Source organism: Neophocaena asiaeorientalis, unplaced genomic scaffold (genome assembly GCF_003031525.2).
Source record: "Neophocaena asiaeorientalis asiaeorientalis breed wild unplaced genomic scaffold, Neophocaena_asiaeorientalis_V1.1 scaffold280, whole genome shotgun sequence".
Classification (NCBI taxonomy): Eukaryota; Metazoa; Chordata; class Mammalia; order Artiodactyla; family Phocoenidae; genus Neophocaena; species Neophocaena asiaeorientalis.
The window spans coordinates 4,867,475-4,890,153 of NW_020185321.1; the positions used below are offsets into that span (position 1 = coordinate 4,867,475).

Consider the following 22,679-nt stretch of genomic DNA (forward strand, 5'->3'; position numbering starts at 1 on the left):
CCACAACAGTGAGAGGACCGCGTACCGCAAAAAAAAAAAAAAAAAAAATTTCTCGGTTTCAATTTCTAATAAATTAAGCACCTATAGATATAACTCACTAGAACACAAGGTTTTTGAAGTTCTCGATAAGTTTTCAGAGTATAAAGGGGTCCTGAGACCAAAACACCTGAGAACCACTGGCCTTCGGGGACCACCAGGTGACGTAAATGAGCGAGATGTGATGGATTTGTTTCTCACGAGCATCTTCACTTATCTTCTCTCAATAACAACATACTTCGCATAGGAGATACATAGGACAATACTGTTCATCTCCATAAGGGGCTGAATTCCCTCCCTTGCTTCTTGAAAACTGTATCCCTGTCAATTTATCTGATTTCCCCACTTTTGATAGAAGAAATGCAAGATGCATTTCACTATCATCTTAGCCCATGAGAACACATCAGCGCTAGCGTGATGATAAAGGGCCTCGGCCATTTGGCTTCAATGTTGCGTAAAGATAGGGAGTGGGGAGGCCTGGGGCCCCATCTAAAGAGGGCTGCCAGGCATAGCTGCCGTGCCCACAGGCAGGCGACACATGGCTAGAGCGCCTTTTCAAGAGAAGGTGGCGGGCTTCCCTGGTGGCGCAGTGGTTGAGAGTCCGCCTGCCGATGCAGGGGACGCGGGTTCGTGCCCCGGCCCGGGAAGATCCCACATGCCGCGGAGCGGCTGGGCCCGTGAGCCATGGCCGCTGAGCCTGCGCAGACCCTCCTGATAAATAAACACTAGCACGCACCCGACTCTCCTGGAGGGCCTGGTAAAATGCAGATTTGGCAGGTCTGGGGTGGGGCCTTAGGATCTGCGTTTCTAACAAGCTCCCAGCTGATACTGCTGCTGCTGGCCAGGGGGCCACAGTTTGAAGACTCCTGCTGCTGAAGCTGCCAACTCTGGCTGAGGGCAGAGAGCACCTCTGGGTTGGACCAACCACCCGCTACCCCTCAAGAGCACGTGCAACGAGTGGGCCTGGGAAGGCTTGATTCTGCCCTGAGATCAATTTTGCTTGGTCTGCACAATGTTTTAGACAAAAATTGGGCTACTATCTAAAGATAGAGGTATTTCACATAAAAATCTGAACTCCTGCTGTTATGGGCTGAACTATGTCCCTCTAAAATGTATACGTTGGGAATTCCCCGGTGGTCCAGTGTTTAGGACTAGATGCTTCCACTGTGGTGGCCTGAGTTCAATTCCTGGTCGGGGAACTCAGATCCCACAAGCCGCATGGAAAAATAGAATAGAATAGAATAGAATGATCTCTATGTTGAAGTCTTAATCCCCAGTGCGATTGTGTGGCATTTGGTGCTAGGGTCTTTACAGAGATAATCACATTAAAAGGAGGTCATTACGCTGGGTCCTAATACAATAGGACTGGTATGCTTATAAAAAGTGGAAATTTGGACACAGAGACCCGCATATAGGGAAAACGCCATGTGGACATGGAGACTTCTATCCTCCAGCGCTGTGAGACAATAAATTGTTTCTTCAGCCGCCCAGTTGGTAGGACTTTGTCACAGTAGTTCTAGCAAACTGACACACCTGCCTTGCCTGGAAGGGTCCGATGATCAGGTAGCACTGGTAGCTGATCTGAGCAACACCTCTCCTTTCTGTTGGTACGTGCTCTCCGGTCCCCCAGTCCTCCCTTGGGCTGGAGACCCGAGTGCAGGTCTCAGCGACAGAGCCCTCTGTGGGACTCACTCACGTGCACAGCCCGCCCCCAGGGACAGCCATCATTCAGTTCACACCCGGAGAGACGATAGACCCACCCCCCAAACTGCTCTGGCACAAGACCCCAGGGTGGCTGGCGTTGATGCTGAAGGCTGTGACAAGAGTCCCCTAGGATCTCCGTGTCCTCTCCCAAAGCCCAAGCACCAGGCCACTGTCTTGTCTGGAACCCTGGCGTTCAAGCCCCACCCCACTCTCAGTGGGCCTTTGTCCCTGACTGGGAAAGGCACGGGCAGAGTCTGACATCATGAAGCCCGAGGTGGGGGTGGGACTCCCCATCCCCCTCCATCCAGCCTTCTCTGACTCCTCACTCCCCAGTCTGAGGGATTTCCCCACCCATCACCCTCTGCATCTGTCCCCCCGCCCCCGGGGGCTGGGCTCTCCCTTGGGAGAAAGGACCCTCCCCGCCTCCCTCCCTACTGCCCTGGCCTGAAGGAGGACAGAAGATGCCCCAGTGTGACTGAACAGCTCATGATCAAACCACTACTCCACTTCATCACACCACCATCACCATGCAAAGGTCATGACCAATGGGAGGGGCCGGGGTGGCAGGAGGACCACCGTGGACTCTGCGCACAGAGGGTCCCTACCCAGCTCAGAGAGTCAGCACAGCCCTGGCTGAGCACCCTCTGTGCACCAGGCACTGTTCTAGGGGATACAATGGTGAACAAGATAGACAGACAGACAGACAAACAGGCAGGTGGAGACCTGAGCTCAGATGCCAGTGGGGAAGCAGCTCACTGAGGGTGCAGGTTGGCAAATGGCATGCTGAGGGCCATAGAGGGACCGGGCAGCATTTAAACAGAGGAACTTGGCTTGGTGAGAGGGGCCGGGCAGGCTTCCAGAGGAAGCGGCATCCAAGCTGGGAGCCAACAGGCCGCACAGGCTACGGCCAGCAGCGGAGCGGGCGGTGGGACGGGGCAGGGGAGCTTTCTAGGAGGGAGGAAGAGGCGCCAAGGCCTCCGCTCAGGGTATCGGAGGGTCACACCCATGCACCCACTCTGCGCTTACGAATCTTAACTCTGCCAGGAGCCAGCCTCCCAGCAGGCTAGGTTGGGCGTAAGCAGCCCAAGCCCTGTCCTCCTGGAGGAGGTCATGTTATCACGGGAGGAGACAGTCAACACATAAGGTGGTTTCCGATGGCAAGAAGTAGCTGGAAGACAATAGACCAGGATGTGGGTACCAAACGCGACACCCTCTAGAGAGGGTGGACGTGACTGGAGCCGAGAGTGAGATGTCCTGCCTCCTCCTCCTGGCCACACCGGCCTCTGTGGCCTCTCAGGCCTGGGGTTATCCCTAACACTGCCACCAAGATCCCCTAGACGCTGAGGACAATGCCTTCTGCTTCTCAGCCTGAGACTCCAGAGATCTTAGAGCATCCTCCCAGGGACCCAGAACCAGGGTACACAGTGATGGAGGGGGGAATGAGTGAGGCAGCCGCCCCCAGCCCCTCCAGGAAGGAGCTCGTAGAACCCAGGCATCAGACTGCCCAGTTCAAGCAGTGGTGACAAGGGCCCTTTGTGCCCCCCTCCCCCGGGGGCAGGGAGGAGCTGGGCCTTGGAGGCAGGCGGCCCCTGGCACCCCGGGGGAGGGGAGGGGCTGGTAAGTGGGGGCCTAGACCCTGGGAGGCCAGGGGACTGCGAGCGGGGCCTGCGGAGCAGAGGGTGCAGAAGCAAGGGCATCAGGTGAGTACTGCAGCCGAGAGGGCCGTGGGACGGGGAGGAGAACAGAGGACCGGGGCTGAGAGCACGGGGCAGGGTCGCCCAGGGCATGTGCAGTGCGAAGCGGTCTGGGCCGTGGATGGTGGCTGGGAGCTGCCACTAATTTAGGGCGGGGGAGGGTGCTGCGGGCGTGGGCTGGGACCGTGGCAGGGGTAGTGACGGGGCCTTGGGAAGAAACCACGGAGAGAAAGAATGAAGAGCCCTCCTCAGCCCCCCTCTGGTGGACGTTCTGCCCTGGGGCTCCTAAGTTTGTGGCAGATGGGGTGGAAGTCATCCAGGGCCAGGTGAAGAGTGGAAGGATGCCCAGGTGATCAGACGTCTGCATCCTGCCATCTGGGAGGGGGCTGTGAGAGAGCAAGTTCCAGCCCCTGAGCACACGACGGGGGCGCGTGTGCTCACGCACCTCTCTTAGTGAGTCTTAATCCACGTCAGGGTTTCTCCACCTTTATTTACACCCCACTAAGGAAAGCTTTTAGACCTGTTTTTCCTAATCCAGCTCCCCCCATGAGATCTTAATATTATGGATAGACTGTATATGTTTACGTACCGTGGTCTTTTAGAGAGCCACAAACCACTGTAATAGCTAAGATTTTTCTGGACCCCACCCCAAGAACCAGTTTTCACCCCCATTCAGAAGGCATGGTCTACACACTTGTTTCACACGTCTGCCCAGGCCCTGTGGCCCTCACCTGTGTCTACCTCCTGTACCTTCCCGTCGCAGGTGCAAAGGTGGCATCTGCTGCGTGTCCATCAGCATGTGTCTGAGTGGGTCTGTCCATAGCCGGTCCGAGTGTCTTTGCGAGCATGGCACGCAGGCAGGTCCGTGTGTATGCCCGATTGCCATGCCTATGCCCGTCCCGGTGTGTGGTGGGCAGGAGGACGCAGGTGTGTGTGTGTCTGCCGCACGGGGGTCTCGGTGCCTGTCGGCGTGTGCAGAGCCCTGACTGGTGTTACAGTGCGAGCCTGCTCCTTCTGGCTGCGTCCAGATCTGTCACATTTCATGGCAGTATTTGCATGTGTCTGACCACATGCGTCTGTCCGTGGGAAGAGAGTGTCAAAGGCCAGGAAGAGAAGCCACTTGGAAACACTGGGTCCAACCCTGAGGCGACCCACAGAGGAGCTGGGTGCCAGGGAGTCACTAACCCCAATCCCTGGTCCTTCCTGGCTCCACTCAGAGCCCAGCCAGGCTCGCCCAGCTCTCCCCTCACCCCCATCTACCCCAGAAGCCCCCCAGGACGAGGCACCCTTACCCTGAGGGAACAGGGCTCTTTTGTACCGGGCTCGGAGGGTGGGGACGGACGCCAGGGGCCATCTGTAGGGTGGGAGAGGGCGGCAGGAATTCACGTGGCATGTTGGGAATGCTGATGATGTGAAACCCAGTCATTGATGGGGCTGGGTCCCTGCCTCCCACCCCCAGGCCTCAGCCGTGGGACATGTGCTCCCTCACCGCGTTCACTCCCCCCGCCTTCCCCCACCCCCAGAGCTCTACTGCTTCCCTTTTCTTCCCGAGAGTTCTCCTCCGTCGCAGTTTGCCTCGGGAGGTGACCACAGAGTAGCTTTCAGGCTGTGTGGGAGGGTCCCAAGCAACCATGGGCAACAGAGACCATGTGGGCGGCCTACAGGATCTACTCACAGTAGATCCTGAAAGCGGGACGGGGAGGAGCAGGGGACCCTCAGGCCCCCACCTCCTTGCACCTGTCTGACTCTTGTTCCAGGTTGGCCGGCTGACAGCTTCAAGTGGGACCAGAAGACATTCCCAACTCAGGGAGACGGAGGTGAGGGGGAGGGTTCCAAATTCCCCTTCCTCCTGGCTTCCCCTGCTTCCCGATGCTGGTCCAGACTTGGCTCTATCCTTACTCTTTGGAGATCCCCAAGGGCAGGATGGTGATGAAGATAATTATTAGCACGTCACTACCACATAGAGTCAGGACAGTTTGGTGGTGAAATCTGCAGACCTGGACAGGCAGACAGGGCTTGAATCCTAGCTCTGCCACTTACCTGCTGTGTGGCCTCGGGCAAGTTACTCAACCTCTCTGGACCGCAGCTACAAAGCGAGGGTAATAATTGCACCTACCTCAAAGAGATCAAATGACTCTGTGTAGTAAAGTACTGGGGGTGGTTCATGGTTGATGCCCATACATGTGTTTGTGATTATAAATAATAATAGCAGCAGTGGCTAACATCTGAACAGGCTGCTTCCTAAAGTCTTCCTAGAAGCACCCTTTTCACTCCCCCTGGCCTTTAACCCTCTCCTCTCTTCTCCCCTATCCAGCTGTTGCTCACTTGCTGTACAAAATGATATTCCTCACGGCGCTGCCTCTGTTTTGGATGATGATTTCAGGTAATGCCTGGGGGTCTGGGGCTCCTGGGGTCTTGGCCCCTGAGCAGGCTGGGGTTCATTCTGTGGGTCCCTGGACTCCGACCCCGCCCCGCAGGGCAGTGGAAGGTGATGGGAGCGGGAGGATTGGGGGCATCCGGGCAGGACATGTCCCTCAGCCTCAGTGGTCTTACTTGCCCACAGCCTCTCGCGGGGGTCACTGGGGGGCCTGGATGCCCTCATCCATCTCGGCCTTCGAGGGCACATGTGTCTCCATCCCCTGCCGCTTCGACTTCCCCGACGAGCTGCGGCCGGCCGTTGTGCACGGCGTCTGGTACTTCAATAGCCCCTACCCGAAAAACTACCCGCCAGTGGTCTTCAAGTCACGCACCCAAGTCGTCCACGAGAGCTTCCAGGGCCGCAGCCGCCTCCTGGGGGCCCTGGGCCTGCGCAACTGCACCCTCTTGCTCAGCAACCTCAGCCCCGAGCTGGGCGGCAAGTACTACTTCCGCGGGGACCTGGGGGGCTACAACCAGTACACCTTCTCCGAGCACAGTGTCCTGGACATCATCAGTGAGTTCCCAGGGGCCGTGCAGATGCCGTGGGGCTGGGGCCATGCAGGGGGTGCAGGGGGAGCAGGAAGTCCTCCTGGCACCTTTCCAGGAAGGTCTAGCTGGCAGGACCAGGGACTTGTTGGTTTGGCTGGGGGGAGGGGTGCAACCCCCCCTGCCCACACAGACCAGGCAGATGACTGAAACAGGCAAAGCAGGGCTCTCAGAGGAAAGCAGTGGTCTTACTCTTCCAGAAACACCTGGGGTAAAGGCAGCGGGCCCAGGGGTTGGGGCCAGGCCTCTGGATTCCTATGTTAGCTGGGCTACTGAGGGCAAGTTACTTAACTTCTCTGGGCCTTCTTTTCCTCTTCTGTAAAATGGGGTTAAGAACAGCACTCAAAGTTCAATGAGGGAATAGTTGTCAAGTGGGCAAAGCAGTACCTGGTACATGACGCCCAGCTCCGTCTAAGTGGTGCTGGGTGAGAAGGCAGGGTCATTGCTGTCAAGCATTCTGAGTTTTCCATTTGTTTGTTTTGTTTTGTTTTTGGCTCTGCTACACGGCATGCGGGATCCTAGGGACTGAACCCGTGCCCCCTGCAGTGGAAGCGCAGAGTCCTAACCACTGAAACACCAGGGAATTCCTGAATTTTCAAAGGGAACTGTGTATTTTTCTATGTTTTTTCAACATCAGCTGCTGATTCAGATACTTTTTTTAAAAAATACCCTAAATTTAGGTCAAATAAAATGCAGCTCTGGGCCAGTTTGGGCAATTAGAGTAGGGTCTACTGCCTCATTTCTGAGAGGCCCCGAAAGGCATGGAACCCTTAGACTCAGGTTTGCCATCAGCTCTGAGTCTATATGAGGAGCCAGATTACAGCCCTGAGGCACAGAGACCCCGCTTCCGCCGCCAGGCACAGCCAGACAGCTCCAGGACACACCACACACACACACACACACACACACACACACACACACGCACGCACGTGGAAGGTAAACCAGAGCAAACATGGGAAGGAGAGAGGTTTCTTGAGGAATATAATGTAGTGTCCAGAGCACAGACGATGAAGCCAGAGTGACAGGGATGGAAGCTCAGTTTTACCTCATGCGCGCTGTGGCCTCAGTTTCCTCATCCGCAAAGTAGGCAAAATAACATTACCCACTGTCTACGTTCGGCATGGCTGGGAGGACGGGCAAGTTACACACAGTAAAGTACTCAGACCACTATGTTGTTGTTTCCGTTATTATCGCATCTGCGGTTGGATCTGCGGAGGGCTCCTGGGTGAAGGGTACCCAGGAGGAGAGAAGGTTGTAGGAAATTCTGCATCCAAGGATGCGGAGGGGACCGGGTACCAGGACTGGAGTCGGACAATGTGGGGGTCCGATGCTGCTTCCTTCACCCTCCATCTCCCCGTCTCACTTAGACACCCCCAACATCATGGTCCCCCCAGAGGTTGTGGCAGGCACAGAAGTGGAGGTCAGCTGCATGGTGCCTGACAACTGCCCCGAGATGCACCCGGAGCTGAGCTGGCTGGGCCACGAGGGGCTCGGGGAGCCGGCTGTGCTGGGGCGGCTCCGCGAGGACGAGGGCACCTGGGTGCAGGTGTCGCTGCTGCACTTCGTGCCCACCAGGGAGGCCAACGGCTACCGGCTGGGCTGCCAGGCCTCCTTCCCCAACACCACCCTGCAGTTCGAGGGCTACGCCAGCCTGGACGTCAAGTGTGAGCTTGGGTGCGGGCCGGGGTGCGGGCCGGGGGCGGGGTCTGCGGCACGTGCCCGCTGACGTCCTGTGTCTCCGGCGCCGCAGACCCCCCCGTGATTGTGGAGATGAACTCCTCGGTGGAGGCCATCGAGGGCTCCCACGTCAGCCTGCTCTGTGGGGCCGACAGCAACCCGCCGCCGCTGCTGACCTGGATGCGGGACGGCACGGTGCTCCGGGAGGCGGTGACCGAGAGCCTGTTCCTGGAGCTGGACGAGGTGACGCCCGCGGAGGACGGCGTCTACGCCTGCCTGGCCGAGAACGCTTATGGCCAGGACAACCGCACCGTGGGGCTCAGCGTCATGTGTGAGTCGCCGCCCCCGCCCGGGGCGGAGCTGGGGGCCCAGTGGGGGCGCGGTCGGGACCATGCCCGTGGTTGAGGTGGAGATGGAGAGGAAGTTGTAGGTTAAGGAGTTCCTTCATTTTCCCCACGAGTATCTGGTGAACACCTACTCTGCACCACTCTCCTCGCTAGGACGAGATGGGAAGAGGCAGAGGCAATCCCTGCCACCCAGGAAAGCCTGTTAAATTCAGTTTCCTGCGGGTAGAGCTGGGCCTGGCTCCGGGAATCTGCATTTTAAAATGAGCCCCATTGCAGTTCTGATGGGAGAGCTGAGGAGAACCCAGGCCTCTCCCAGCCCCCGAACATTATGGGGCCCCAGGGAGAGGGGGCCCGTCAGACAGGATTCTTAACTAGGAACCAAGGAGAGGTCATTCATTCATTCATTCATTCACAAATATTTATTGAGGCAAAGTGCCCAGGGCTGGGGATAATAAAAATGACAGCACCGGCCAACATTTACTCAGCAGTTTCTGAGTGCCTTCCAGAAATACTCTTCCCCTGGGGCCTCCCCACGGCTGGCTCTTACTCACCTCCTTCTAGGCTCACAGCAGCCCTCCCTCACCATCCTAGTTAAGACTGTCAACTACCCCGATTTCCCATCCCACCTTTATTTTTCTGCAAAGCACTTATCCCCATCTTGCCGACTAGATGTTTGATTTCCTTATATAGCATCTGTCCACATGGGCAGGGATCTTCATCTACCTTGTTCAGGCTGAAACAGTGCTTGTCACAGTTGGTTCTCAGTGACCCCTATGAGGTTGGGAATATTATTAAGCCCATTTTCCAGATAAGGAAAATGGGGCCCAGAGGGGTTTAGACATGGGTCCATACACAGCTGGGAAGGGGTAGAGCCGGGATTCAAACACAGGCACTGTAGCTGCAGAGCCCCTGTCTCTGTAAACGAGACACCCAGGCCTGGGGTTACCTGAGCCATCCTGAGCTGGTGTGCCCTGATTGGGGTGTCGGGGGTCACATTTGGGGGTGGGAGCTTCTGACCATCGGCCCCCTGTCCTGCCCCCCAGATGCACCCTGGAAGCCGACGGTGAACGGGACAGTGGTGGCCGTGGAGGGGGAGACAGTCTCCATCTTGTGCTCCACACAGAGCAACCCGGATCCTATTCTCACCATCTTCAAGGAGAAGCAGATTCTGGCCACGGTCATCTATGAGAGCGAGCTGCAGCTGGAGCTGCCTGCTGTCATGCCCGAGGATGATGGAGAGTACTGGTGCGTGGCCGAGAACCAGTACGGTCAGAGGGCCACTGCCTTCAACCTATCCGTGGAGTGTGAGTACGCCCTGCATCCGCTGCCCCTGCTGAGGGCAGCCGGGCTTGATTCCTGCCCACCCACCCCTGTGGTAGATGGCTCAACGGGGGACACCCAGGTTACCGGGAGGTACCCACGCATCCCAGCCAGGGGTCAGCTTCGCTCCAGCAGATAAGGATGAGGAAGGGAGGAAAGCGGAACCCACAGCAAGAAAATAAAAGCCCCACCTGAGAATACGGTACCCCCACATCCTGGTGTGGGCTTGTGACCAAGCAGATTTCTGAATCCTGTGGCCACAGCCCCTTTGCGTTAACTAAAAGAATAACCACGACCTCTGACCCTTATGGAGCGCCTCTAGGCACCAAGCAATGTTGGAAGCTCCGTACAGGGACCCACTCTTTCGTTTTTGTTACATCCAATGAGGGAGGTTCTCTTACTGTCTCCAGTTTCCAGAGAAGGAAACTGAGGTCCCGAGAGGTTATGTCACTTGCCCAAAGTCACACAGCCAGAAAACGGCAGAACTGAGATTCAGATACAGTGGTCTGGTTCCACTCTTCTGTACTGCCCATCGACCTCATCCTATGTTATGACATCAGAATACATTGATCAAGCCGTTGTTACATGCACGGGCTGTGTGGCTCAGTGGGAGGTGGGGGGTAGGACCAAGAGGACACCAAGCGTATTAACAGATAACAGTACAGCCAGAGAGATGAGACGGACGCATATAAAAAGCTAACTGTCTTGGGAATGAAGCCCATTGTTCCACTGCCAACCAGAGCCCTTCCCAACCTTCTATGGACATCACCGCCAACACCCCACCCCCACCCCGGCCGTCACTCGCTCGGGTCATAGCTCCCAAGTCGCAGTTTCCACTCCCCCTCCTCCAGCAACTCCCTCTGGAATGTCACCTTCGTAGTTCCATTCCCCCTGCTTCCTCCCCAGCTCCAGCCTGGCCTCTGACACTTGTCTCCAAATTATTCCACCTACAATGGTCCCTACCACACAAGCTTGCCAGAAGGTTTTGGGCACAGTCCGTATATTCAATATGGCATGTGGCTGTAGTCAGTAGAGACAGATTATTCCTGGAGTGCCGTCTTCCAGGGCAAGGTGATGGCCACCACTGCCCTGCTAGCCCTTCCTCTTTGGGCACCTTCCTTCCCAGCCTCTGCTGGCTTGCAGCATCCAACGTGATCATGCATATGGGTTGTGCGGGTACCCCGCCTTCTCCATACATGCCCGCCCTTCTGCCTCACGCTTTTCCCCGTTAAACCTATATCCCAAGCCAGGGGTTCTTAGGTGTAGAGTCAGAGAACCCCCTGAGAATCTGATGGAAACCTCTGATCATACACACACCTCCAGCCCACGAATGTTTTCAGTCACAGACCCTCCCGTATAATAAGAGTGGTGGCAGCAAACGTTCATTAAGGGCCTACTCTGGGCCAGGATTGCATCCCCTGCACGTGTTATTTTGCTGAGCCCTTGTGGTCGCCCCTTGAAGCAGCTACGTATTATCGTCATCCCCTTTGAGGAGAAACTGAAGGTCAGAATTCCCCAAGGCTATGCAGCTGGAAGGCTGGCCAGTGCCAGGATTCTTCTGGACTCCTGTCGACCCAGTTCTTAAACCTCTGGCTGCTTCATCTCCCCTGCAGTCCTTGGTACCCAAGGTACTCAAGGCCTTCAGTCTGCCGGTGGGGAGGAGCAGCTGTGCCTCCCACCCCACCCCTGCTGAGCCGGTCACTGGGCTCCAAGGCCTGTGTCGCTGTGCTTACCCTCTGGGTGTCCGGCTTCAGGCCCCTCTCTGTCCCCAAAGTCTGGGTCCCCTAGTACCGGGGCTTCCGTGCTCGCTGACGATGGTGGGTGCTCCTGAGCGGGGCGGGGGCGGGGGTGGGGGTTGGGTCCCAGCACAGCGTGGGACCTGCAGGGCACTCACCTCACTGAGACCTTGTGATGACTAGAAGACTGGTTTCAGCCCTTTGCGCATATTGACCTATTTCATTCTCACAACAATGCGATTGGGGGCAGGGACTGCCCTTCACCCGTTTAATAGGAGGAAACGGAAATGTTACTGGTGCCCAGCACCCGACAGAGCTGAATCGACCTGGGTCCGAATCCCAGCTCTATCTCCATCTTGTGATGGAGATGTGCTGTGTGATCCCAGACAAGTGAATTCACCTTTGCTGAGCCCCGATTCTCTTCTCTGAAAAACGGGTATGACAGTATAAGGAAATCATGGTGAGCGCCCATAGTGCCCGACATGTCCCATGTGCCCCGTAAGTCTTAGACATCCTCTTAGCTTCCCACTCATCTCTCCTTTGAACTCCTGGCTGGGTATCCGCCTGCCTTCCTGCTGCCAAGGCTTTGTTTGCTCACTTGCTTCCTCTGCTGGAGTGGTTCGATCCCTGCGTGGGATATTAAGCTTTCTTTTTCTTTTCTTCTTTCTTTTTCTTTTTTTTTTTTTCCGCTGCATGGGGTCTTCGTTGCTGCATGGGCTTTCTTTAGTTGCGGTGAGCGAGGGCTACTCTCTGTTGCGGTGTGCGGGCTTCTCATTGCGGTGGCTTCTCTTGTTGCAGAGCGAGGGCTCTAGGCGCACGGACTTCAGTAGTTGTGGCTCGTGGGCTCTAGAGTGCAGGCTCAATAGTTGTGGCGCACGGGCTTAGTTGCTCCGTGGCACGTGGGATCTTCCCAGACCAGGGATCGATCCCAGGTCCCCTGCATTGGAAGGCAGATTCTTAACCACTGCACCACCAGAGAAGTCCCTAAGCTTTCTTTTCAACAAACTCATGTGCCCACTTCAGAACAGAGTCCCGTAGCCCCTGGCAAGTCAAGGACCATTACCCCTCTTTGCACACGTGAGAAGTCCAACTCAGAGGCCCAGGAAGCTGAGTGGCCTGATTGGGGCCACCAGCCAGTAGATGGCAGAGCTGAGATTCAAGCCAAAGCTGTCTCACCCCAAACTCCCCATCCTTTGTGGGACCTGGGGCTTATCTAGTGTCAATCAGGGTTTCACAGGTCGCGAGGCTGCCGGCAATGCTGCAAAGATGCTGAGCACATGCAACAGGGTGTCAGCGTTCCCGCAACACTGTCACAACAGTACCAGTGGTGCAGTATTGAATGAAAGGATTTTTAAAAAATTAATCACTGTCCGTTCAGGTTTGTCATTACTAATTTACTCTGTGGTGCGTTAATTTGTCAATACTACAGCAAGCACAGTGCACGTCTGCATCAACAGAATTTGGAATATTTAACTGTTCATTTACTAGACGTAGAGATATGTACACATTGAGGTTCCATATGGAATGATCCCTATTGCCAATACACGGCTCAGGTGACCCCCTGCTCCGTCGCTGTTACCTGCATATTCTTTTTTACTGGAAATGTAGGTGGGCCAAGGATCTTTTGCCCGTGTGGAAGTGGGTTTTGCTCAGGGCTGAGAACCAGAGGTCAGTCTAGAGCAAGCAGAGGGGAGTGCCAGACTCTCCATGAGGGAAAGAGAACATAGTTTAAAAAGCAACATTCAACGTTCTATTATAATTTCATATTTTGGAAAATGAAAGGAAAAAAAAATACCAGTATCGTTTTTGTAATTTAAATGGCAGCAAAGCAAAGCCCAACAAAATGATATTGGGTGGAGGGTGGTACCTGGTACCACGGGGAATCCTGCGAGGGAGGGAGGGTCAGGATGCAGGGGGCTCCAGGGAGCCCATAGGGGCATCTGTAGGATGGCCTGGAAGGGGAGCTGGCTGAACGCACTAGTTCATCCAGTAGGTCTTCCCAGAGCTCCTGCCGGGTGAAAGGGATGTTCTAGGGACTTCCCAGGAGGTCCAGTGGTTAAGAATCTGCGCTTCCACTGCAGGGGATTTAGGTTTGATCCCTGGTCAGGGAACTAAGATCCTGCATGTCGTGTGGTATGGCAAAAAAAAAAAAAAAAGAAAGTCATGTTCTAAGTGTGGGGAACAGAGTGGAGACTCAGTAAGAGCCTGTCTCGATGCAAATACAAGACCAGCCACATCAGTGTATAACCCGGGTAGGGATAAGTGCTGGGGAGAAAACTCGAGTGAATGGTTATTGAAGCGAGATGCAACTTACATGGGGTGGTCAGAGAAATAGACATGGTCTGCTGCAGAAGCTGCCTGGAGTGAGGGCGTGAGTTTGGCAGGTGTCAGGGAAGTGTTCCTAGCGGAGGGAGAAATGCAAGACCCCCACCCCCACCCCCACCCCGGCTGTTGGAAACAGCTCCACAAGTATGAGAAACAAGCAAGGAGGCTGGTGTGGCTGGAAGGGAATGAGCCAGGGTGACAGCAGGAGATTAGAGCGTGGCTAAGTCCTGCAGGGCCTTGCAGGCGAAGGCAAAGAATTGGGGTTTTATTCTAAGTCACACGGGGAGCAATTTGCGGGGGGGGGGGCCTTTCAGCAGGCAGCACCGTGATCTGATTTATGTTTCACAAGGTGAGCAGAGTTAGAGGGGACGTAAAAGAGAGTGCAGAGGGGAACAGGCAGCTCATCTCTGCGACAGCCAAGGAGCCCCCGAGGCCCTGTCTCTAGCCCGCGGGGTCTTGGTCTTGCCCCTGCAGTTGCCCCCGTGATCCTCCTGGAGTCCCACTGTGCGGCGGCCCGTGACACGGTGCAGTGCCTGTGCGTGGTAAAAGCCAACCCAGAGCCGTCTGTGGCCTTCGAGCTGCCCTCGCGTAACGTGACCGTGAACGAGACGGAGCGCGAGTTCGTGTACTCAGAGCGCAGTGGCCTCCTGTTGACCAGCATCCTCACGCTGCGGGGCCAGGCCCAGGCCCCGCCCCGGGTCATCTGCTCCTCCCACAACCTCTACGGCACCAAGAGCCTGGAGCTGCCCTTCCAGGGAGCCCGTGAGTGGTGTGGCCTGGGGCTGGGAGTCGAGGGACAGACAAGGACCCCTCTTGGATCCAAGCTCCCCTCCCCAAGGCTGATCACCAGCCGCTGCGCGTGGGTCAGGTTGCGCAGCTGAGTGGGTGGTAAAGATGCCCTTTCCAGCCAGTTAGGAGGGGCTGCCCCGAGCTTGCCTGTACTTTACTGGCCCCTCCAGCAACAAAGGCCTTCAGGCTAACCAGTCAGTGCAAGGATATGCCAGCGGTGTAAATATTTTCCCTCTCACCCCTGCCCCAGCCTGTCTCCTAAGAACCCAGGTGTCCTCACTCCCACCGGCAGCCCTGAGGGCGCCTGGGTCTTCTCTTCCCTCAGATCGCCTGATGTGGGCCAAGATCGGGCCCGTGGGAGCGGTGGTTGCTTTTGCTATCCTAATTGCCGTCGTCTGCTACATCACCCAGACACGCAGAAAGTGAGTAGCCTTCCGGGCTGAGCTGGGGCGGGGCGGGGTGGCCTCCAAGGGCAGGGCAGGGGCAGAGCAGTTGGAGGCTGGGGGTGGGCCAGGGAGGGAGGATTCTGCTCTGAGAATGTTCAGCTGGATGGAGGAGAGAGGGCCCCGGCTAACATGGGCCGCCGTGGTCGGGTCACGCATGCCAATGCCTGGGCCGAGCACTTCTCACCAGTCGATACCTGTGCCCCGCATCCTGTACTGTGTCCTCCTGCCGCACCGGTGTGATGGGGAGAGCCGGTACCCCTGGCTTGCAACCAGAACATCAGTCACAGTTGGTTCCGGAAGCCCCAACGATTACACGTATCTGTGGTATCAAAAACGCTCCTCAGGGACTTCCCTGGTGGTCCAGTGGTTGGGACTTCACCTCCCAGGGCAGGGGGTGCGGGTTTGATCCCCGGTCGGGGAGCTGGATCCCACATGCCTCGTGGCCAAAAAACCAAGACGTAGAACAGAAGCAATATTATAACAAATTCAATGAAAAGACTTTAAAGATGGTCCACATCAAAGAAATCTTAAAAAAACAGAACAAAACAAGACAAAACAAAACGCTCCGCAGTCCCAAGCCACATCCACCTGCCACAGGTGCGCTGCTGTTGATTTTCTGCCTTGTGGTGCGCACACATCAGCTCTCCTGACAAGGAGTTAATCTCCCGCTCCGCATCCTGGCGGCAAGGGGGTGCGGATAGCCCCAGAGCGGATGAGGAGAACCCAGAGCAGCCAGGCTGGGGTCCTGAAGGTGGCAGAGACCAGGGCCCAGGTGACTCATCCTCAGCTGTGAAGCAGAGGAGGGCTGGGCAGTGGTGGACAGGAAGAGGCTGCTCACCAAAGGGGCTGGCTGCCCATCTTAGAGAGGCGGGTGGGAGCAGCTCTGGGGTCCCTTGGGCCATACTCCTTAGGTAGATGGGGTTGCAGATAGAGAGAGGAGTGGGGGGACCTGGGGGTCCCACTGGAGCTGACATGTCTTGCCCTGCAGAAAGAACGTGACAGAGAGCGCCAGCTTCCCAGCGGGGGACGACCCCCCCGTCCTGTTCAGCAGTGACTTCCGCATCTCTGGGGTGCCGGAGAAGTATGAGGTGAGGCCAGAACCCTGTGGGGCCAGGCTAGCTGGAGATCCTGTGTGCCAGGGACCCCGAGGGCCTGGAGGGGGCCCGGGAGACCCAGGGGCAGAGGGGGAGCTTGTCCTGCAGAAGGGAGGGAGGGGTCGTGCGGAGGGCTGGCTTGGCCCTGGGCTGGGAAGGGGCGCTCAGGCTGAGGCCTGGCGGGGGGCTGTGGAGCTCGGGGCCCAAGAGAAGCCCTCATCCACCCCGCCTGCGTCTATGACTGCATTTCCTTCTCCAATAGTCCAGAGAGCTCTCTACCCTGGAATGAGCACCCCAGGAGGTAGGTTCCGGGGGCCTCAGTGTGCCCACCTCTGGGCCCTTGTTGGGCCCTGGGGTTGGCGTGCATGTGTGTGCGTCCCCGTCAGGCGTCCAGGTTGGTCCCCACTTCAGTCTGGCTCTGCCCAGCACTCCTGGCCTTGTCTATTCTGTCCCATTGCTGCTCCCCTCTGTATGTCTGTGGCCACTGTCCTGTGTGTGTGTGTGTGTGTGTGTGTGTGTGTGTGTGTGTGTCCAAAGGTTGGGGGTAGGGATGGAAAGCGTGACAGGGAAGCCAAAGTTGCACCTGCAGCATCTCCCAGGTTGAGGAGGGGGACCACACCAGACCCAAACGTACTGAGCCAGGCATTTACAAAAATCGGGGAAGGTGGGCACCCGACCAGGTGGCTTTAATCTAAGAGCATGTTATGGACTGAATTGAGTGCCCTCCCCCCAAATTCCTATGTTGAAGAAGACTTCCTGGAAACGTTGAATTTGTGGGCGACTTTCAGGCTTGGCAGCAAGGAGGTTGTTTTGCGTAGCGGGGATTGGCACAGGCAAGAGCTCCAGAGGGGGACTGGGGACCGTGGGGCTGGCTGAGCTGGCGGTCCTTAAGGAAGGAGGCTCACACAGGACTCAGCTCTGGGAGGTGCAAGCGACTCCAGCCTTTGCATCTGTCAAGGGTGGAACAGGACCTTCTAATGGGTTGGTTCCCTTCATAGAGTGAGAGGCGCCTGGGATCTGAGAGGAGGCTGCTGGGCCTCCGGGGGGAGCCCCCAGAGCTGGACCTGAGCTATTCTCACTCGGACCTGGGAAAACGACCCACCAAGGACAGCTACACCCTGACGGAGGAGCTAGCCGAGTATGCTGAAATCCGCGTCAAGTGAGGGAGCCGGGGGCAGCCCGGATGGCCACCACCCCTTCAGGACCCTCACTGGCCCCCACTGGCTGTGGGCTTCCTTCCTCCCCAAAGTAGCGGGGGCTGGGGCAGGAAAGGGACGGGGCAGGTGACAGTGAGGTCCTGGGGGCCTGGCCTCCCCCTCCCTCCCAGCTGTCCCCGCCCTGCCAGCGCCCCAGCTCCGCATTGTGGCTCCCCTGTAACCTCCTTTAACCTCATCTGTCTGGAGGGGAGCCCGTCTGTCCGTGTTATTTATTGCTACCCCTGCCTGGTCTCTTGTCCCCATACCTGGCCCCAGGGCCTGTACCGAGGAACATGGAATAAATGCCCTGAAGCCAAACACCCGTCTAGATCCTGATGATTTCAGACCCGTCCTTGGGGGCCCTGCCCCCCGCCTCCTTGCCCTTCCCTGGGTCCTCAGGGATCCTAGCCCTGAGCTCAGGCCAGCCGCCCTTAAGTTGCTTCCACTCCGAGCTGGCAGCTGGTCCACAGTAGGTCATGTCTGACTGCTGGGTGATTTCACGTCACAACTCTCATTCCCGCTCCTGCCACAGGCGGAGCGACTGACAGCCCTGGGCTTGCGCTTACACACTGCCACATCTCACTGAAAGACATGGTGGCTGCTTCTTCTGAAGGGGCCTGGCTCCGGACTCGCCACACTGCTCACCATTTCCTGTTGTCCCACACCTGGCTGGCTTCACTCACTGACATCCCCCACCGTACCCTGCGGGTCGCAGCGGGGGCCTCAGATCTCAGTGTTTCATAAGCCTGTGTCGGTTTGACCGCCGTGCCTCATATCCATGCTGTACCCTGCAGCTTCAATCTCTTTTCCTTTCCTTTTTTTTTAAAAAAAAAAGTAATTAATTAATTTATTTTGACCATGCTGTGCGGCACGTGGGATCTTAGTTCCCTGACCAGGGATTGAACCCGTGCCTCCTGCAAGTGGAAGCGCAGAGTCCTAACCACTGGACCACCAGGGAATTCCCAATCTTTCAAACTTCACTTGGTTCAAGAAATATCCATCAGGCATCAGCTGTGTATTGAAGCCCTTTAGGAAGCTCAGACTATCCTGGGAAGGGACCTCCAGGACAGTCCTGTGAAGATGAGGACGCTGGGGCTCAGGGAAGCCAGGTGATTTTCCCAGGGTTCCAAGGCCAGGAAACGGTGTGGCCAGACCCTGGACTCAGGTCTCCTTGAATTTAAAGAAGGCCAGACTCACTGGCATGAACTGGTATCAACAGCTAACGTTTTTGTGGAGCGCTCACTACGTGCCATGTGGTTCTACCCGCTTTATATGAATTCATCTCCATTTGCTTTCCCTAGCGACTACGACAGTGGTTCTCCAAGTGGGGTCCCTGCACCAGCGGTAGCAGCCTCACATGGGCACTTGTCAGAAAGGCAGATTCTCAGGCCCCACCCAGACTGCAGGAATCAAAACCTCTGGGCTGGGGCCCAGCAGTCTGTGTTTTGACGAATCCTCCTGGGGACTCTGATGCACTGACGTTGAGAATCTGGAGGAGGCGAGGCATAGAGGCTGCATCACTTCCTCGAGGTCCCCCAGCTGCAGCCCCGACTTGAGCCCCCCGGGGGCCTGGCTCTGGAGCCCACGCGCGGACCACTGTACGTCACTGCCATTTCAGTGAGAAGCAGAGGAAGCTCATGGGTCTGAAGATGCCGAGGGGGTGGTAAGAATAGAGCCGCAGGGCTGAGGGCGACGCCAGCGAGGTTCCTGAGGAAGGTGGTCCTGCCCTGGTTTTTGAAGAGGGCGGAGGATACAACAGAGACCAAAGTCAAGGTGTAGAGGCAGAAATAACCAAACTGTGTTGGAAAGGAAGGTGACGAGGCCGCTTCGGCTGGAGTGGACTGTCCACGTGCATGAGAAAGGAAGAGAGGTGCGTGGTAACAGGGCTGTGGGCAGTGGGGCGGAACCCCACCCTGAGGCCTGCCCTTTCCTCACCGAGCTGGCAGTCACGCAGGGAGAAGGACATTAAATAAATGACCTCAGGCAGAACGCCTGGCTGCAAAGTGGGACCCCCTGCTCCCAAGGAGAAGCACAGGGAAGGTTGGTAGAGCCTAGGATGGAAGTGTGACTTAGGGTCTCGGGGTTGGGGAGGCATCCGTATGGAAGGAAATTCACTCGGGGACGCCCTGTGTGAAGGCCCCGAGTGGGAATGTGTTTGGCAAAGTTCCGGGAGCTGAAACAAGGCTGGAGTGGTCAGAGAGGGTGGCAGAGCACAGCAGGGGCTTCATAGCAGCCACACTAGACATTTCCGCCAGAGCTCCTGCACACGGGCAGGGGCCCCGCCCTGACACACCTGTCCCCCGACCACAGGCCCTGGCTCCAGCAGGTCTGGCCTGGGAGGAGTGACCCTGAGGACTTCACCTGAGAGACAGAGGAGTGTCAGTAACCAGGGACGTACAGTCAGAGTGACCCTGTGCTGCTCGCGGCGCAGCCTGAGCGCCGCCCGGGTGAGCTGGGTGTCCCCAGAAGGGTTGTGGAGTGACTTTTACGTGAACAGTCATGCTTTATTTAGTCTGTGTCAGAGCAAAAGGAAAGCAGCATACCAAACATGATTTTTTGTTTTTTGATGAAAGCTTAGGATGAGGCTGTGTTAAAAAACCCATCAAGTGTATTGATTTAAAGAAATGTATGAAATAAAAATGTCTCAGGCAGTTCACAGACAGGATAAAAGTCCTGAGGGTCACAGGCAAACCTTTAAAGTTTGGAAAGCAGTGATGTGATCTGACACAAAGACCATCTCTTAGGAGGGACTAACGTTCAGTGATGACCCACAATTCAGCTATCACACTCCACCCAGCGCCTGGACTCCCCAGAATTCATCCACTCTGTCCACACGTGGTTACTGAGCACCTACCCCGTGCCAAGCCAGTGCTGGGCTCTAGGGAGGCCGCACTGACCCAAAGAACCACACTCTGACCTGGTGGAGCTGACATCCCGTGGAAGAGATAGACAAAGACCAGATAAACACATGGTCAGATGGTGAGTGTGCTAAGAAGGAAGCTAAGAGAGATGGAAGGACAGAGTGTGCTTGCAAGGCGGCCGATTTAGAAAGCGGTCATCTGAGTAGAGACCAGAAGGAAGAGAGGGAGGGAGCTCTGTCGATTTCTGAGGCACGTGGGTCCAGGGAAAGCCAAGATCAGGTGCAAATGCCCAGAGTGGGAATGTACTTGTTATGTTCATGGAATGAGAAGGAAACCAGTGTGCGTGGAGTGGGATGTAGGAGCCAGAGCGGTTGCCCAAGGGAGCCCGATCACAGAGGGGCTTTAGGTCACAGTCAGGACTCAGGGTTTTACTCTGAGTGACCTGGGGAGCTGCTGGAGAGTTATATGCAGAGGAACGTTATGGAGGGGCCGGAGGTTTCAGAGACCCTGCTGGCAGCTGTGTGGACAGTGAATGCAGGGGATCAGCGGATGCAGGCAAGGGGCTCAGGAGGTCACGGCTCTTGTACAAGAGAGAGGAGAAGTGGACATGTGAGAGGAAAGAGCATCAGGACCTACTCTAGAGGGGGAACTTATGGGACTGGCTGGTATGGAGGGGAAGGAAGAGAGGAGTCCGAGACACTTAGATGCTTAGATCTAAGGCCACTTCCTTGGATGCTGGAGAGGCCAAAAGGAACTAGCTTGGTGGGGAACACAGCACGCTCAAGGACAGGCAAGGCTGACGGGACCCCTCCCTGGGGATATTTCAAGCTGAGGACGAGTCAGAGTGACTCAGAGGGATGGGGACACGTGCAGGAGAAGACGTCTGGCTACGCTGGAATAGAGGCGGGCAGGTCTCACAGTTGCAGCTGTCGGGAGGGATGGGCCACCCGATGCAGGAGGGAGGATGGCCAGGCATCAGGCATGACAACATGGACCACTTTGTCCCTCGCCTCCCACCAACATCCTGGGTCGCTCCTGGCTGAGAAGAGCCGTCCCTGGTCGCCCCCCACGCTGTCCTGAGGACCAGTGCCTGGGGTGGGCAGCTCCATTATCACCATCAATGAAAGGGCACCAGGCCATGCTGGCTACTCCAAGTCTCCTCCTCTGGGGAGGGGTCTGGGGGGACTCACAACTCTGCCCAGGAGGATCCAAGACTCCTCCTTTACCAACCTTCCTCACTCTCAGTTCCCGTCTGCTCCCTGGAGGGGAGGTGACAACCTCAGCTCATGGGCAGGACAGCAGCCGAAGAGAAGACCCCTCCCCCCACCCCTCCCATCCCCAGAGCTTGGTCTGCCCGGAACATCTTCGCTGGAGAGCAGGAGGGGAACCACTGTTTTGTCTCAAAGGGCCTCTCGGTCAAACTCAGCCTGGAATCGAGCAGCCAAAAGTATGTGACGTCATGTCACCATGGAGTATTGGTCAAACAGAGCAAGGGACTGTTGGTAATAACGACAGCTCACTTTTACAGAGTGCTCATTTCACGACAGCCACGCTGCAAAGCGTTTCACATGCTCGTGGTTGCACACGGCACGCTCAGGGAGTCAGAACCGCCAATGTCTGCACCATCCTTAGACGGGAAACTGAGGGAGGTCACAGCTGACAGATGGCAGGACAGGGATTTGAGCCCAGGTGTGTTTACCATGCGCTTGTCACTCATATGCATCCGAGTGCAGCACGTGTGTGACCTCACTAGCCCTGTGAGAAAGGCAGTCATCCCCATCTTTCAGCCTGGACAGTGGGCTCAGAGGGGGCACACAGCTAGGTGCGGAAGGCAGCCCAGGCCTCACGGTGGTGCTCCACTGCTTCCAGGGCAGGGTGGGGACAGCCAAGCCAAGTGACCCAAAACAGAAACCATTTACCTCTTTGGAGGGAAAGATGTGAAGGCACCAGAGCTACATTCTCAGGAGTCCTGTTTCCCCACCCTTTCCTCCTCCATGCAGCCCTTGGCCTCCAGAAATCACAGCACGTCCACGAACGCCCTGCCCAGTTTCCTCCTGTAGCGGGATCATCAGCAATGCCTGGAGCTGTGCCAGCAGAGGCCTCAGACGCTCCTTCTAGGTGATGAGCAGGACTGTGTGTCCCCAGTGGGTCCCAGAAGACTTTTGGGATCTTGTCCCTTGGCCTGGGAGTCCCCCATTGAGATCACTGGGGTTTGGGGTTTTTTTTAACTTTTTCTTTTGAAATAACTATAGACTTACAGGAAGTGACAAAGATAGAAGAGAGGAGTCTGGCGTGTGCTCTGTTGAGCTTCCTCCCGTGGTTACTTGCTACGTAATTATGTTTAGTACAACTGTGTGTAGTTCTAAGTCCTTTTATCTCTCACCTAGATGTATGTAACCCTGCAGTGAAGGTACAGAATTATTCCATTACCACAAAGATCACCCTTGTAGTCACATCCACTTCGCTTTCCTCTATTGTCTCTAACCCCTG

The 22,679-nt window shown here is 56.4% G+C and overlaps 1 protein-coding gene across 2 annotated transcripts; it reads left to right on the forward strand.

Annotated features, from left to right (window-relative positions):
* Positions 1-3,400: 3,400 nt before the first annotated feature.
* On the forward strand, positions 3,401-17,646 carry MAG (myelin associated glycoprotein). 2 transcript variants are annotated; one of them, XM_024733862.1, is made up of 13 exons: positions 3,401-3,440; positions 4,439-4,580; positions 5,192-5,251; positions 5,749-5,817; positions 5,998-6,366; positions 7,766-8,062; positions 8,149-8,406; positions 9,466-9,726; positions 14,278-14,565; positions 14,918-15,014; positions 16,027-16,126; positions 16,395-16,433; positions 17,131-17,646. In XM_024733862.1, exons 4-12 carry the CDS (start codon positions 5,772-5,774, stop codon positions 16,419-16,421), a joined length of 1,743 nt encoding a protein of 580 aa, XP_024589630.1. In that variant the 5' UTR covers positions 3,401-3,440; positions 4,439-4,580; positions 5,192-5,251; positions 5,749-5,771; the 3' UTR covers positions 16,422-16,433; positions 17,131-17,646. The 2 variants fall into 2 exon arrangements, with proteins under 2 accessions (XP_024589630.1, XP_024589629.1); XM_024733861.1 differs by lacking the exons at positions 4,439-4,580; positions 16,395-16,433 and having other exon boundaries at positions 3,416-3,440.
* Positions 17,647-22,679: the final 5,033 nt, after the last annotated feature.

Excerpts from the sequence above, each read along its gene's own strand:
- MAG (XM_024733861.1), top strand. The coding sequence starts at position 5,772 with ATGATATTCCTCACGGCGCTGCCTCTGTTTTGGATGATGATTTCAG. Across the intron at positions 14,566-14,917 it reads GCTGCCCTTCCAGGGAGCCC|ATCGCCTGATGTGGGCCAAG; the intron begins GTGAGTGGTGTG and ends CTCTTCCCTCAG. Across the intron at positions 15,015-16,026 it reads ATCACCCAGACACGCAGAAA|AAAGAACGTGACAGAGAGCG; the intron begins GTGAGTAGCCTT and ends CTTGCCCTGCAG.